At 37.0% G+C, this 15,365-nt stretch overlaps 1 protein-coding gene across 2 annotated transcripts; it reads left to right on the top strand.

Moving 5' to 3' along the window:
• The first annotated feature begins 248 nt into the window (after positions 1 to 248).
• FIGNL1 (fidgetin like 1) lies at positions 249 to 15,015 on the top strand. Of its 2 annotated transcripts, none has more exons than XM_053713029.1 (2): positions 249 to 369; positions 12,250 to 15,015. In XM_053713029.1, the coding sequence occupies exon 2, from the start codon at positions 12,255 to 12,257 to the stop codon at positions 14,286 to 14,288; it is 2,034 nt and encodes a 677-aa protein (XP_053569004.1). In that variant the 5' UTR covers positions 249 to 369; positions 12,250 to 12,254; the 3' UTR covers positions 14,289 to 15,015. The 2 variants fall into 2 exon arrangements, with proteins under 2 accessions (XP_053569004.1, XP_053569005.1); XM_053713030.1 differs by having other exon boundaries at positions 288 to 373.
• The last annotated feature ends 350 nt before the right edge of the window (positions 15,016 to 15,365 follow it).

Raw genomic sequence — 15,365 nt, 5'->3', positions numbered from 1 at the left:
TTTCTATAGTTGGGAAAATAACAGATCAACTGTAACATTAATAAATATTTAATTTTCTGAATTTTAGACAAATCCTAATACTGTTTCACTCAAGTAAGTAACTAAACACAACATTGCTTAGCAGAATTAGTAGGAATAAGGACGAACTAACGAAAAACAGCGTTAACGCAAGTTACGTAAATGGGTGTTTTACGCATGCGCAATCCAAACTTCCTCTAAGCTTGGTCTATTGACACAACGTCCACGTACTGCGCATGCGTGTTCTCACAGCCCGGCGGGGAGTTGGAAAGTGGAATGGAAGAAAATAAGAGAGGAAGGTAGTTTAGAAGAATATTTTATAACCCATCAGTGAGAGAAAGGGCGCACTAGGTAGGTATAATAACCGCTTTGAGTTTCACGTCCTAAGCATTGCCTATGGAGTAACGTAGTAAGGATACGCTTTAGCGATTTCATGTGCGCAGCGATCTTGGTTTTGCATTTGAGATTGGTGTTTTGTTTGGGTAAAAAAAAAAAATTGTACCCAGTTACTCTAACTCGTTTATGCAAACAGTTCTTTAGCTTTCATGGCTAGTTGACACCATTACATACTAGTGTATTTTTCACACAACACACTATAAAGTATTTTCTGTTCATGGGACATGAAACTCAATAAACGAATACCAGACTACAAGGAACAAGTTTAACTATAGCTAACTCCCAGTAGAGTATTGCTGCTCCTTCAACAAACTAGGATAAAAAGAATAATAGTAACTTTGGATACTGAAAGTAAATTGGAAAGATATTTAGGATTGTATCCTCTATCTGAGCCATGAGATATCAAAATGTTTTCATATCCCTTTAATATATAGGCCAAGTGGAAAAGTTTTCCTAATATGTTGCATTTGTTTTTCAGTGGCCAAACTCTTCAGCTACTTGCCTTTCTGGAGTAGAGAAAGTTAGTCAGTGTCATTTTATTAATAAAACTTGGCATGGGTAAAAACTGGATGCTGTGTGCAGCTATTAGGAGCAGGATGGAGAAGCAAGCTTGCTGCCACATATTTAAAGGGACAGTCTACAATATAATTGTTATTGTTTTAAAAGATAGGAATTTTTTATTGACCATTCCCCAGTTTTGCATAACCATCACAGTTATATTAATATACTTTTTACCTCTGTGATTACCTTGTATCTAAGCATCTATGACAGCCCCCTGATAAAATAGAGTGCGACCAGAAGGCTAAAATATTGCATCTTATTCCCAAATAAAAATATACATCAAGGTAGGTAGCAGTCGGTCTGACGCGTTTCGGCTTAAGAATTCATGCCGTACTCGTAGACCATAGTTGACTGCTACCAGGTCAAAGTTTATATACACAGTGGTAGTCATGGTAACAAGAAACAAAGTTATATGCATGTTAAACAGTGTATTCTAAGTTCTTTAAAGATTAGAAGTAGAGTATTACTACAGTGAATAGAAAATCACAATTAAATTACATTGTGAATCCAGTCACTCCTACTTAGATTATGAGTCTATAGCATAGACTGTATGATATATATCTTGAGTGGGGAGATAACTATACATGTGGAATCAGTATCCCCAAAGATACATATGTCAATGAGGGCAGTCATTAAATGGGTATAAGTAGAATCTACTATTATAGACAGATACCATGTGCTTCACAGTAATCACCCATACGCCAATACTCATTAACCCCTTAATGACCGACGACGTGCAGGGTACGTCCTCCAAAAAAATATAGTTAACGACCGAGGACGTACCCTGTATGTCGTTGGTCTTTGAAAGCGGTGGAAGCGATCCTGTTATTGCAGTGATGCCTCGATATTGAGGCATCCTGCAATAACAGTTTTTACCAGTCAGATACAGAGAGAGCCATTCTGTGGCCCTCTCTGCATCGGCCATCGATGGCTATGTTCGTTGGTGGGTGGGAGCTGATCCAGGGAGACAGGTGGGCGGCCATCGGTGGAGAAGGGGGGCGGGGATCGCGTGTGGGTGCCAGTGCGGGTGCGCACGCATGCACGGGAGCGGGTGGGAGGGAACCCTACACTATGGAACCAGTTTAAGGAGGGACAAGGTGGGACTCGGTGAGAGAGAGGGTGGGAATAAAAAATATTAAGTGATCTTGGAGAGGGTGGGGGGTTGGTTGTTGAGGTGGGGCAGCTACACTACAGAAAATTGTTTTTGTTTTTTTAAATTAAAAAAAACAAAACATTTGATTTCAAACTGGGTACTGGCAGACAGCTGCCAGTACCCAATATGGCGCACAATAAGGCAGAGGGGGGGAGGGAGATCAGGGATGTTGGGAGCTAAGGGGGGATCATACACAGCAGAATTATTATTATTTAAAAAAAAAACGTATTTTAGTACTGGCAGACTTTCTACCAGCACTTAAGATGGCGGGGACAATTGTGGGGGAGGGAAGAGAGTTGTTTGGGAGGGATCAGGGGGTGTGATGTGTCAAGTGGGAGGCTGATCTCTACACTAAAGCTAAAATTAACCCTGCAAGCTCCCTACAAGCTACCTAATTAACCCCTTCACTGCTAGACATAATACACGTGTGATGAGCAGCTGCATTTAGCGGCTTTCTAATTACCAAAAAGCAACGCCAAAGCCATATATGTCTGCTATTTCTGAACAAAGGGGATCACAGAGAAGCATTTACAACCATTTATGCCATAATTGCACAAGCTGTTTGTAAAAAAATTCAGTGAGAAACCTAAAGTTTGTGAAAAAGTGAACATTTTTTTTTATTTGATCGCATTTGGCGGTGAAATGGTGGCATGAAATATACCAAAATGGGCCTAGATCAATACTTTGGGTTGTCTACTACACTACACTAAAATTAACCGTACAAGCTCCCTACATGCTCCCTAATTAACCACTTCACTGCTGGGCATAATACACGTGTGGTGCGCAGTGGCATTTAGCGGCCTTCTAATTACCAAAAAGCAACTCCAAAGCCATATATGTCTGCTATTTCTAAAGAAAGGGGATCCCAGAGAAACATTTACAACCATTTATGCCATAATTGCACAAGTTGTTTGTAAATAATTTCCGTGAGAAACCTAAAGTTTGTGAAAAAGTGAACAATTTTTTTTATTTGATCGCATTTGGCGGTGAAATGGTGGCATTAAATATATCAAAATGGGCCTAGATCAATACTTTGGGATGTCTTCTAAAATATATATATATATACATGTCAAGGAATATTCAGGGATTCCTGAAAGATATCAGTGTTCCAATGTAACTAGCGCTAATTTTGAAAAAAAAAGTGGTTTGGAAAGAGCAAAGTGCTACTTGTATTTATTGCCCTATAACTTGCAAAAAAAGCAAAGAACATGTAAACATTGGGTATTTCTAAACTCAGGACAAAATTTAGAAACTATTTAGCATGGGTGTTTTTTTGGTGATTGTAGATGTGTGACAGATTTTGGGGGTCAAAGTTAGAAAAAGTGTTTTTTTTTTTGTTTTTTTTCTTCCATTTTTTCCTCATATGTTATATTTTTTTTTTATAGTAAATTATAAGATATGATGAAAATAATGGTATCTTTAGAAAGTCCATTTAATGGCGAGAAAAACGGTATATAATATGTGTGGGTACAGTAAATGAGTAAGAGGAAAATTACAGCTAAACACAAACACTGCAGAAATGTAAAAATAGCCTTGGTCCCAAATGGACAGAAAATGGAAAAGTGCTGTGGTCATTAAGGGTTTAATGTGCCAAAAACTTATATTATGTTTATCTCCTGTATGGAGTGATATCTCATACGGGGGGCCAGTAGGTAAAAATAGAGAGAACCATCCAGTAGTCACTATACATAGAGTATACTGGCTTTCCCCAGACAGAGACATCACAACATTGGAACATCATCACCCCATGTATCAAGCTTTAATTATTGTGCAGAGGCAATTGTACATATATTTACATATTCTGGGCTTTCATTCCCAGTAATTAATGATGTCATGTTCTGAGCTGTAACCCTTCGGTATTGCGTTTTAAGTTTAAAAATCCAATAGACTTCTTGTCTCTTCAGGGCATTTAACCTATTTCCTCCTCTTTGGGGTGTTTGTTAATCAGTTCAATGGCATTCCATCTAAAAGTTTTAAGACTTTGATTATGCTCATTGATTAAATGTTTTGCTAATGTATTTCTTTTTCATTTGGTTGCTACATATATTCTATACATTTTTTTTTCAGTAGCAACCAAATGAAAAAGAAATACATTACAAAAACTAGATTTACTAGAATTGAGCTCACTTGAGTTCTTGACTAAAATAGATATCATTGATTAAACCTCTCTGTGAGTACTGTAGACTAAAAGTTTTGAACTTTTGAATGTTTTCTCATTATGCCTTTACTTTAAGTGTAGAAAGTAAAGTACCAAAACAATTGTATACTAGTTAAAAAAAAATTGCCTGCCTATATATATATATATGTATTATCAATTTTGCTGCTTAAGGTCCTAAAAATGATGTTAAAGTTTAAAGTCCTCTGACTTCATGAGAATACGTTCGTAGTACCCAGTAGCTACAGAACAAGGCTTTCTCCACACTCCCTAACTTGTGTTTAGACAGCCCTCCTGCTGGAGCGGTCTGTGTAATGTGCTTTGTAGTGCAGTAATATGTTGAAAGGCAGAAACACAGAAGGTAGATATACACAGAAGCTGCAGAATTCCACTTCCCTTTCCCTCTCCGGTTACCACAGATCTCCTCCAGTCTCTGCACACTCTAATTAAATGCCGTGGTAACCTGACGGGGGGGAGTGGATTTCCTGCAGCGTTAGAACGGACTGTGTGAAATCTGCAGATGCAGATATACACAGAAGCTACTAAACTCAGCAGCATATTTTCCCTTCTGTCCGTTCTAAAGCTGCAGGAATTCCACTTCCCTCCCCCCTCCCGGTTACCACGGCATTTAATTAGAGTGTGCAGAGACTAGAGGAGATCTGTCTTTCAACATATTACTGCACTACAAAGCACATTACACAGACCGCTCCAGCAGGAGGGCTGTCTAAACACAAGTTAGGGAGTGTGGAAAAAAGCCTTGTTCTGTTCTTGTATTACGAACATATTCTTATGAAGTCAGAGGACTTTAAACTTTAACATAATTTTTTAGGACCTTAAGCAGCAAAATTGATAATACATGTTAATTTAAAACTTTATTTTCTTTTAATGCTTTATTTAATCAGCCCATATTTTTTTGAGTGCATAATGGCCCTTTAAGTACTGTTTGCAAGTGTCTTTTTTTGCTAGTGACTGAAGAAATTTGGCAACTGCACATTTTGGCAGATTCTGTGTATTTATTTTTCCCTTCTCTTTTTGTATTCTTAATTGATTAACCCTTACACCTTCTTAAATGTTTGTATCTGCCAGTTTAAATGACTTGAGACAATATTTTAAATCGGCAACCTTCTTAGTGTAATATAAATTATTTTAATTAGTTTCTACTTTACCTGTATGGGTGTGTTGTAAATAATTCTAATTGCCCTTGTGCAACCTGAAAATGTAATTGTAAATTTAAGCTACCTCTATTGGGTTCATATATGGGATTCTCGGGCATATCATCATGGCCAGTACCTCACCAGCCTCTGACCTCACTGCACGTCACGGTTTCTACATAAGACATGTGTTCTCTTATACGGGTTCTTTATATCCCTAGTAGTCATACCTATATATTGCCCTTTGTGTTCTGTGTATTCTATTAGGTAGACAATAAATTCTGATGAGCAATTAATCTGATCACATGACTTTGTATTTGTCTATTGACTTGCATTTAGTACTGTGTTGTGCTTATTCTTAAATAACTCCTTGGGTGTGAGCACAATGATATCTATATGGCCCACATGAACTAGCAGTCTCCTGTTGTGAAAAGCAAATCAATAGTGACTTAGGAACAGGCAGAAATTTAGAGGTTTGAATATTACAAAGAATATTAAAGGGATACTGAACCCAATTTTTTTCTTTCATGATTCAGAGTATGGAATTTTAAGTAACTTTCTAATTTACTCCTATAAGCAATTTTTCTTCGTTCTCTTGCTAGCTTTATTTTAAAAGCAGGAATGTAAATCTTAGCAGCCATCCCATTTTAGGTTCAGCACTATGGATAGCACTTGCTTATTGGAGGCTTACATTTACCCACCAATAAGCAAGCATAACCCAGGTTCTAAACCAATAATGGGCCGGCTCCTATGCATCACATTCCTGCTTTTTAAATAAAGATAGCAAGAGAACGAAGAAAAATAAGTTAAAGGCAGATATGTTCTCTACTTGCGAAACCTGTCCATCTGCATTGATAGCAAATCTACCCCTATGTGTTTTGAATACAAACTTGGGTCCTGCTAAATCAAACTTGGTAATGTAAACACCTCTGGCTACATCTGGATTCATGTCTTATTTAAACAAACACACGCAGATCCAAGTCTTTCACACACACACACACACACAAAAAAATCCTGCCAGATCCAATTTTTATTTACATAAATACACCTGAATCAAAGTATTTTACATGTGAATACTACCAGGGCCTGCCACATATCATGTTTGCATACATACATGGCTTTATACAAAACAGTGGATTCAGAAGTGTCTTTTTGTGGAACACTTGTATCTTTGTGTGTCTTTCTAAATAAGACATGGATCTGACAGGATCCGGTTGTTTTCTGGGGGAGGGGGGGGGGGGGGCAAGGTGTAGATGTTTTTGTAAAACGGCATTGGATTCAACAGTGTTAAAAGGACATAAAACCCAAAAATATTCTTCCATGATTCAGATATAGAATGCTATTTTAAACACCTTTAGTGCACATGGGTGAGCCAATAACATGAGGAATATATCTGTAGCCACCAATCAGCATCTCCTGAGCATATTTAGGTATGGTTTCAACAAAGGATACAAAGAGAACTAAACAAAATAGAAGATAGGAGTAAATTAAAAAGTTGTTTAAAATTGCATGCTCTCTCTGAATCGTGAAGGAAAAACATTGGATCTGTAAGTCTGTCTAAATTAGACATGGATCCGGGAGTTTATCTTTTAATAAAAAAAAAATAGGATTTGGAACCAAATGTTTTTGTGTAAAACAGCATTGGATACAACAGTGTCTGGATATGTGTAAAAGACATGGATTTGTGTGTGTGTTTGTCTAAATTAGACATGGATCCAACTGTTTTTATGTTACAAAAATAAAATAGAATTTGGAACCAAATGTTTTTGTGTAAAACAGCATTGGATACAACAGTGTCTGGATATGTGTAAAAGACATGGATTTGTGTGTGTGTTTGTCTAAATTAGACATGGATCCAACTGTTTTTATGTTACAAAAATAAAATAGAATTTGGAACCAAATGTTTTTGTGTAAAACAGCATTGGATACAACAGTGTCTGGCTGTTTTGTGTGGAAGCACTTGGATTCATGTGTGTCTGTCAGAAGTAGAAATAGATCTGGCAAGATCAACCTATTTATCTGTTTAAAGAAAAAAAAAAGTAGCCACAGGCAGGATCCAGATGTTTTTGTGTAAAACAGCATTGGATACAACAGTGTCTGGATATGTGTAAAAGACATGGATTTGTGTGTGTGTTTGTCTAAATTAGACATGGATCCAACTGTTTTTATGTTACAAAAATAAAATAGAATTTGGAACCAAATGTTTTTGTGAAAAACAGCATTGGATACAACAGTGTCTGGCTGTTTTTGAGTGTAAACACTTGGATTTGTGTGTGTCTGTCAAAAGTAGAAATAGATCTGTCATGATCAAATTGGTTCTTTGGGCCTTTGATCCAGCAGTATCTAAATGTGTTTGTGTGTGAAAGCCGTGGATTTGTGCATGTCTAAATTAGACATGGATTCAGCGGTACTCTGAAGTTTTTCTCTGAAAAAGACCTGGATATTTGTGTATTTATGTAAATTATGCATGAATTTAGAAGGACCACATGTCTTTTTGTATGAAAAAAAGCACAGATCTAGCAAGATCCTGCTTCTACCCATATCCTAAAACTTGTGGTGTTTTGCAATATAATTTCAAATACTCCCTTCTGATGCCAATTAGGAACATATATATTGCAGGGTAGGTTTGTGAAGTTTGCACTCATTTTTCCAGTTCCAAGAATTGGAAAACTCAAAATTGTCAGAATTAAACTACAGGAGAAGGAAATAAAAAAAAAAAAAAAAAAAAAATATATATATATATATATATATATATATATATATATATATATATATATATATATATATATATATATATATTATACACATACACACACACACACACACACACACACACACACAGTTGGTAAATATGAGCAGCCCTACACTAATATTGGCACAATTGGTAAATATGAGCAAAGAAATTGTCTTTTTTGTTTACATTTTTTGATCTTTTGTTAAAAAATACACAGATATACTCTACTCTAATGGATATCATACAATTACAAACACAACACATGTTTATCCAAAAAAATAAAATATTTGTTAAATATGTGTGGCACAATTATTGGCACCCCTATGAATTCATATGTTTCAAACTGTGACCGCCATTTTCTTTTTTAAAGTGGACTGACATCTTTAAAAACATTTAAAAAAAATGAAAGTTGATGAAAGTGCTCCTTAACCTTTTGGCATATGTAATATGAATTTAATGTTTTTCATTCATTAACCTCTCATAGATAGCCTTATAATGCTGAGAATAATTTGCATTAAATCTAAAATGCAATATCAGTTATTAATTCAACAGGTTAAACTACAATCTGATGTCAACTACATCACCACAATTTGTTGGGAAGGGTTTAGAGAAAAAAAAAACTCTACTCTCATCAAAAAACAAACTCAAGCGTCTTCAGTTTGCCAGACACTACTGGAACTTCAAATGGAATCATGTTCTATGGTCAGATGAAACCAAAATAGTGCTTTTTGGCAAACATCAGAGGTGTCTTTGGCGCACACAGAGAGGTAGCCATATAGAAAATTACCTCATGCCCATGGTTAAATATGGTGGTGGCTCTTTTATGTTTTGAAGCCATTTTTCTGCCATAGGACCTGGAAATTTTGTTAGGATAAATGGCATCATGGACTATTTCAACAGTTATTAAATGAATACCTGACAGCCTGTGCCAGAAAGCTTAAAATGTGCCATGGTTGGATTTTCCAGAAGGACAATGATCCAAAACATTTATCAAAATCAACAACACAAAATTGTTTACTGACCCCGAAATCAAGGTCCTGCCATGGCCATCGCAGTCCCCTGACTTGAACCCCATAGAAAACCAGTGGGGTGAACCGAAGAAGAGAGTCCACCAGCGTTGACCTTGAAATATAAATCATCTGGAGAGATTCTGTATGGAGTAATGGTCTCGGATCCCTTGCCATGTATTATCCAACATCATCAGGCATTATAGGAGAAGACGAGCTGTTATCTTGGCAAATAGAGGTAGCACAAAGTATTGACTAAAAGGGTGCCAATAATTGTACCACAAATAAACATGTGTTGTGTTTGCAGTTGTTTGATATCCATGAGAGCAGAGTATTTTTGAACAAAAAGCTAAACAACAAAGGGTGCCAATGTTAGTGAAGGGCACTATGTATGTGTGTGTGTGTATGTATATATATATATATATATATATATATATATATATATATATATATATATATATTTATTTATAATTTTTTTCTTTCATGACCGAGCATGCAATTTTAAGCAACTTTCTAATTTACTCCTATTATTAATTTATTTTCTTTCTCTTGGTGTCTTTATTTGAAAAAGCAGGAATGTAAGCTTAGCCGGCCCATTTTTGATTCATCACCCTGGCTAGCGCTTGCCGATTGGTGACTACATTTAGCCACCAACCAGCAAGCACTACACATGTGCTGAATCAAAAATGGGCCGGCTGCTGATCTTACATTCCTGCTTTTCAAAAAAAGATACCAAGAGAAGGAAGACAATTTCATAATAGACGTAAATTAGAAAGTAATAATCGAAATTTCAATTATCAAATGCACTTCATTCTTTTTGTATCCTTTGTTGCAGGAGCAGAAATGCACTACTGACAGCTTGCTGACTTCATTGGGGAGGCAATGACAATTTGCATATATGTGCAATCACCAATCAGCTCACAGTAATACATTGCTATTCCTAAGCCTACCTTAGCAATATTCGGAACTCCTCCCCCCACTGCAACTACTCGCGGATTTCCGAATATTGCAGAGGAGACGAATAAACAGCTTTCCATAAACCCCCCCATTTGTGATACAAAATCCCACGCATGCGCTATAGAAAGGGTTTCTGAATTTCGCCAGTCTAAATAGTTTACCAGTGACGTATGCGGCCAGGTATGCAATGACGCTGGCACGCATGCGCATTAGGGCCAAAAATTTAAAACAGCTGATTAGAGCTGCAACAACTAATCGTCATAATCGATAATAATCGATTATGGAAATAGTTGTCAACGAATCTCATAATCGATTAATCGATTAGTTGGTTTGCAATTAGTTGGTCTGTGCACAACACCAGCTGCTTCACTCCAATGAACTCCTGCATATGGTATTGTGTTTTATGGTTAGGTCCTTAGTCTACAGACGTTTACTTTTCACTTTTTCAGGACAGTATACGTTTACAACTACCCCAGGCTTATGTGCAACCCAGCTATAATAGTCATCATTTGTATTGTTTATATTAAATCTAGTGATTTGGAACTATGCTTTTCATGATATAGTGCCAAGCTTGTTGTTTACACCTTGCCCCTAGATTGATGGGAGTTATTTAAATTGATGTGCACTATTATCTGTTTGCACAATTATTAGCGTATTGCTTGCTATTGGTGATTATATGTGCTGTATAAATAAATGTGTAAGGCTTTGTCCTGTTATTGATATACAGTCCTTAGTGCTTTAGATTTTGTTTTTTATAGTTTTTTTTTAAGTATATATACGTTATTTTTAGAGCGGACTAGATATTTCCCCTAACCTTATAGCTGGTTATTTACCATTGCATGTAGATATTCAAGATATTTTTATGTTAGAATGAAGTCAATGGTTACTTTATTGAGAGGCCCCTTGCCAAGGTAGAAAACACTTAGCATTGGTGAATAGCTAACAAAGATAAATATCCCACTTTGGTGAAATTGGCAAAACCCTACTTATACACCTCAACAGCCTTTTCTCTGCTGCAGGAAATATAGCTGCAAACAGAGAACCAGCCTTAGCCAGAAGCATGTGGACATGTTGAGATTTTTGCATTTCAATGCAAAGTTTCTGAAAGAGTGAATAACAGAATGTTATTAACAGTGATAGTCTTTCTAGTTCTACCTCTTTTCAAACAGTTTGTGGTTTTGTTTTGTTTAATTATAAAACTGTGCTCTGATGCTTAAAAATTGAAGAAACAGTTGTGTTAATATAAAGTTTTAGTCTGAAGTTTAGAAAACTATTGATTCTCTTTTTATCCGATTAGTCGATTAATCGAAAAAATAATCGGCCGATTAATCGATTATGAAAATAATCGTTAGTTGCAGCCCTACAGCTGATGTAACGTCACAGGAAGTGACATGGTTTGCTCTTTTCAAAAGTTCGCCCTCTTACCAGAACACTGGCAGATGTTAAGCAGGAATTGCACATGGCAAAAATGTGAGAGTGGTGCAAACAGTAGCATAATCCAACTGTAATGTTATGTATAAAGTGTGATTGATGTTTTAAAAAATGCAGACATTGCTAATGTGCTGAGTCAATTACATTTCATAAGAGTTTAGCACAGGCTGAAGTGTAGACTCGCTGCAATGCTTCCATAACTTTTTCAGCCTTTTCTGATTCTGCAGTTCTCACAACAAAGCTGCAGGAAATCATTGTACTTTTACAAAGTGAGCGGTGCATGTACACATCATTATGCCTGTCCTATCTGCTAGCGCAGCAGCTAACACATTTACCTAGGCGGCAGTTGGTTATCACAGAGGTGACAATGTAAAACAGTCTAGGACCCCAAAGTTTATGCACCAATATCAAACTTTAGGGTGCCAATGGCACAAAGCATATTGAGACGTCAAGGACTGCTATATATTATTTTATAAAAATAAATAATATTTTGCTTTTACCTTTTTTAGGTGCAAAAAAGTTCCATGTTGTTAAAATCACCTGTCGTGTTGAAATGTACTTTTTTCTTTTCTTAAGTTGCATTAATACTTTTCAGTTTTCTAGATTTAACTTATCACGTTTTTTTTTTTTTAAGAACAAAAATATTATATCTGTAGTGACATAACATATTTTTTTTGTCTATACAGGTAACATGCAGACATCTGATACCAATTCTGTTCATTTGAATGAATGGCAAAAAAATGCATTTGCTCTGACCTCTGGCACCTGCTCCCCAAGACAGAAGGCAGAAGTGTATCGTGCACATCTTGCACAGATTCAGTATGCATGGGCAAACTCTGAAATCTCAGAGGCAGCGGCTATCCACCTGTTCAAGAAGTATTCTGAGAAGTGCTCTGCTATTATTGACTCTGACAAGGTGGAGACTGGATTGAATAACTATGCAGACAGTATTATGACTTTGGCTAAATGTCAGAGAAATGACAGTGACAAGTGGCAGTCCTCCTTCACAGTCAGTAATGTTTTAAAACTAAAGTGTGTGCAGGATATGACTGAGGCTGCCAGAAAAGTCCAGGCGTCTCTGTTGGCTTCAGCAGATGCTTCAGTTAGTACTGGTAATGGGGTCAGTGCTTCTGGAAGTGTTGGCTTTCCAAATATTAATGTCCTTAGCCGACCAGGGTATAAAGAGCCACAAGCTGCTTCATTCAAATGTCAAATACCAGAGGGAGCATCAAATTTTGCTCAGATCAGTTCTACTTCAACAGTGATTAGTACAAATGTTACTGCAGCTTCAAAGATTTCCCCTAACATACCACTTAACAGCAAAGTTTTTGCCACAACATCATTATTTGGAAATACTGAAGCAGCTACTTTAACAAAGGCATGTACAACGGCAATCCCAAACCAGTTTGCGTCTGATAGCCCTACAGGTTTAACAAATTCAACAAAGAGAAAAAACTTTTATTCCACAAGTGAAAACATGGACACACAATCTAGCTTTATCAATCACAAACAAAAAAATAGCGGACAAGCTACTTACAATTCTAATCAGGCAGATGGAAATAATCAGTGTAGTTTTAAAACTGCGAAAGAACAGTTATGGGTGGATCAGCAAAAAAAATATAACAACCAACCTCAACGTAATGTAGGTCCTAGTACATGTGGTGGTGGTGCTAAAAGATCATTGGGAGCTGGTCGCTCTCGTGGATTACATGGAAAATTTGTTCCTCCAATTCCTAGGCAAGAAGATGGTGATGAGAACAAAAGCATGCAGAGGAAAGCTTATGGGGCTGACAATAGTGAAATGAATGTACTTTTTGATGAGCGTTTAAAAAACATTGAACCAAGGATGATTGAGCTGATCACAAGTGAGATCATGGATCATGGTCCTCCATTGAACTGGGATGATATTGCAGGTTTAGAATTTGCCAAAACTACCATAAAAGAAATTGTTGTCTGGCCAATGCTGAGGCCAGACATATTTACTGGCCTGAGAGGCCCTCCCAAAGGAATACTTCTCTTTGGTCCTCCAGGCACAGGAAAAACTCTAATTGGCAAATGCATTGCTTGTCAGTCTGGGGCAACTTTTTTTAGCATTAGTGCATCATCGTTGACTTCTAAATGGGTTGGTGAAGGTGAAAAGATGGTTCGTGCTCTCTTTGCAGTCGCCAGATGTCACCAGCCTGCTGTGATTTTCATAGATGAAATTGATTCTCTCTTATCTCAGCGTGGTGAAGGAGAGCACGAGTCTTCAAGAAGGATTAAAACTGAATTTTTGGTTCAGCTAGATGGTGCTACAACATCCTCAGAGGACCGCATCCTTGTAGTGGGTGCTACAAACCGGCCTCAAGAAATCGATGAGGCAGCCCGAAGACGACTGGTTAAAAGACTATATATTCCTTTGCCAGAAGCTACTGCTAGGAAACAAATAGTTGTTAGTTTAATGTCAAAGGAGCATTGCTGTCTCACAGACAAAGAAATAGAGCTAATTGTTTCACAGGCTGAGGGCTTCTCTGGTGCGGATATGACACAGCTTTGTCGCGAGGCTGCTCTTGGTCCTATAAGAAGCATACAGGTTATGGACATTTCTACAATAACAGCAGACCAAGTCCGACCCATTGCTTATATTGATTTCCAAAATGCTTTTCAGACTGTGCGACCTAGTGTTTCACAAAAAGATTTAGAGTTATATGAGAACTGGAACAAAACCTTTGGTTGTGGACGATAAGATACTTTGCAGTCATTATTTAAAAAAGTAAATCTTGGTAGAAAGGTCTACAAAAAAATCAACTATTTGTTTTACTTTTCTTGGTTCACTTTTCTATTACTTGTAACTTTGTTTTGTAAAGATGAAATAATAAATAATTCTGTGCCATAAAACATTATCTGTAATGTGTTTGATGGAATGTAGCAACATTTTATCTAGAATCAGCCTATAATGTTAACTGAGGTTAAAAAACAAACACTAGCATACCCAGTGCCATGAATCTGCTTCATTCTCAGTGTTCACCATAAGGAATAAAGTTGCAGCAGTAAATTATTCGAACAGTAATTTATGTATTTCACAGGATGTTTCAGCTTTGTAACCAATCCTCAGTGGAAATGTATTGACATGTACCTCAATGAACTTGGCTGCATCTCTGCTAAAGTCCATTCAGGAATACCCAGATCAGGAAGCACTCATTTCTAAAGAAAAATCTAATTTGTTACTGAAAAATACATCCCTGTACAATCCATTTTGCTGACACGTACGTCTCAGATGTTTCGCACTCGCTGTCAGCACTTCATCTGAGATAAAGGAATGCGTCCTGATACATTTACTATTCAGTTTTATTTTATTTTTGTAGTGTCTGACAAATGTACATTTTGTTTAGGTATTAATCATTTAGTACCCTAAGTTAGCTCTTGAGACTGAAAGTTTTCTAGTGTCAAAATAAATGGATATGATTTGCTTAGTTTTGTGCATAATTTATTGTTGTCTTTGGGTTGGAATGGCTTTAAATTTCATATTTGTAGAATAATAGATGCTAATGTAAAGCAGATTAGGGGTTGCTGCTGTTTCCTGTCTTGCTGGTTTGTTAATCATTCTACACATACTTAAGGGGCGATTTATCAAGCTGAGGCGGACAGGGGCGCACAGGCTATCACGCGTGGGCAGGAGGTGTCAATCTTCCTCATCGGACTAGACTGCTGAGATTGTTTTTCGCCACTTTAGAAGTGGCGAAAGGTTAGGAAAGCAGCGGTCTAATGAACGCTGCTTGTTAAATACGGCGTGCAGGTTCTCTGCAGCCATATGGGCTCAAAG

Source organism: Bombina bombina, chromosome 5, assembly GCF_027579735.1.
Source record: "Bombina bombina isolate aBomBom1 chromosome 5, aBomBom1.pri, whole genome shotgun sequence".
NCBI classification, from domain to species: Eukaryota; Metazoa; Chordata; class Amphibia; order Anura; family Bombinatoridae; genus Bombina; species Bombina bombina.
This window is presented reverse-complemented; position numbering and strand designations above follow the sequence as displayed.

Excerpts from the sequence above, each read along its gene's own strand:
- FIGNL1 (XM_053713029.1), top strand. The coding sequence starts at position 12,255 with ATGCAGACATCTGATACCAATTCTGTTCATTTGAATGAATGGCAAAAA.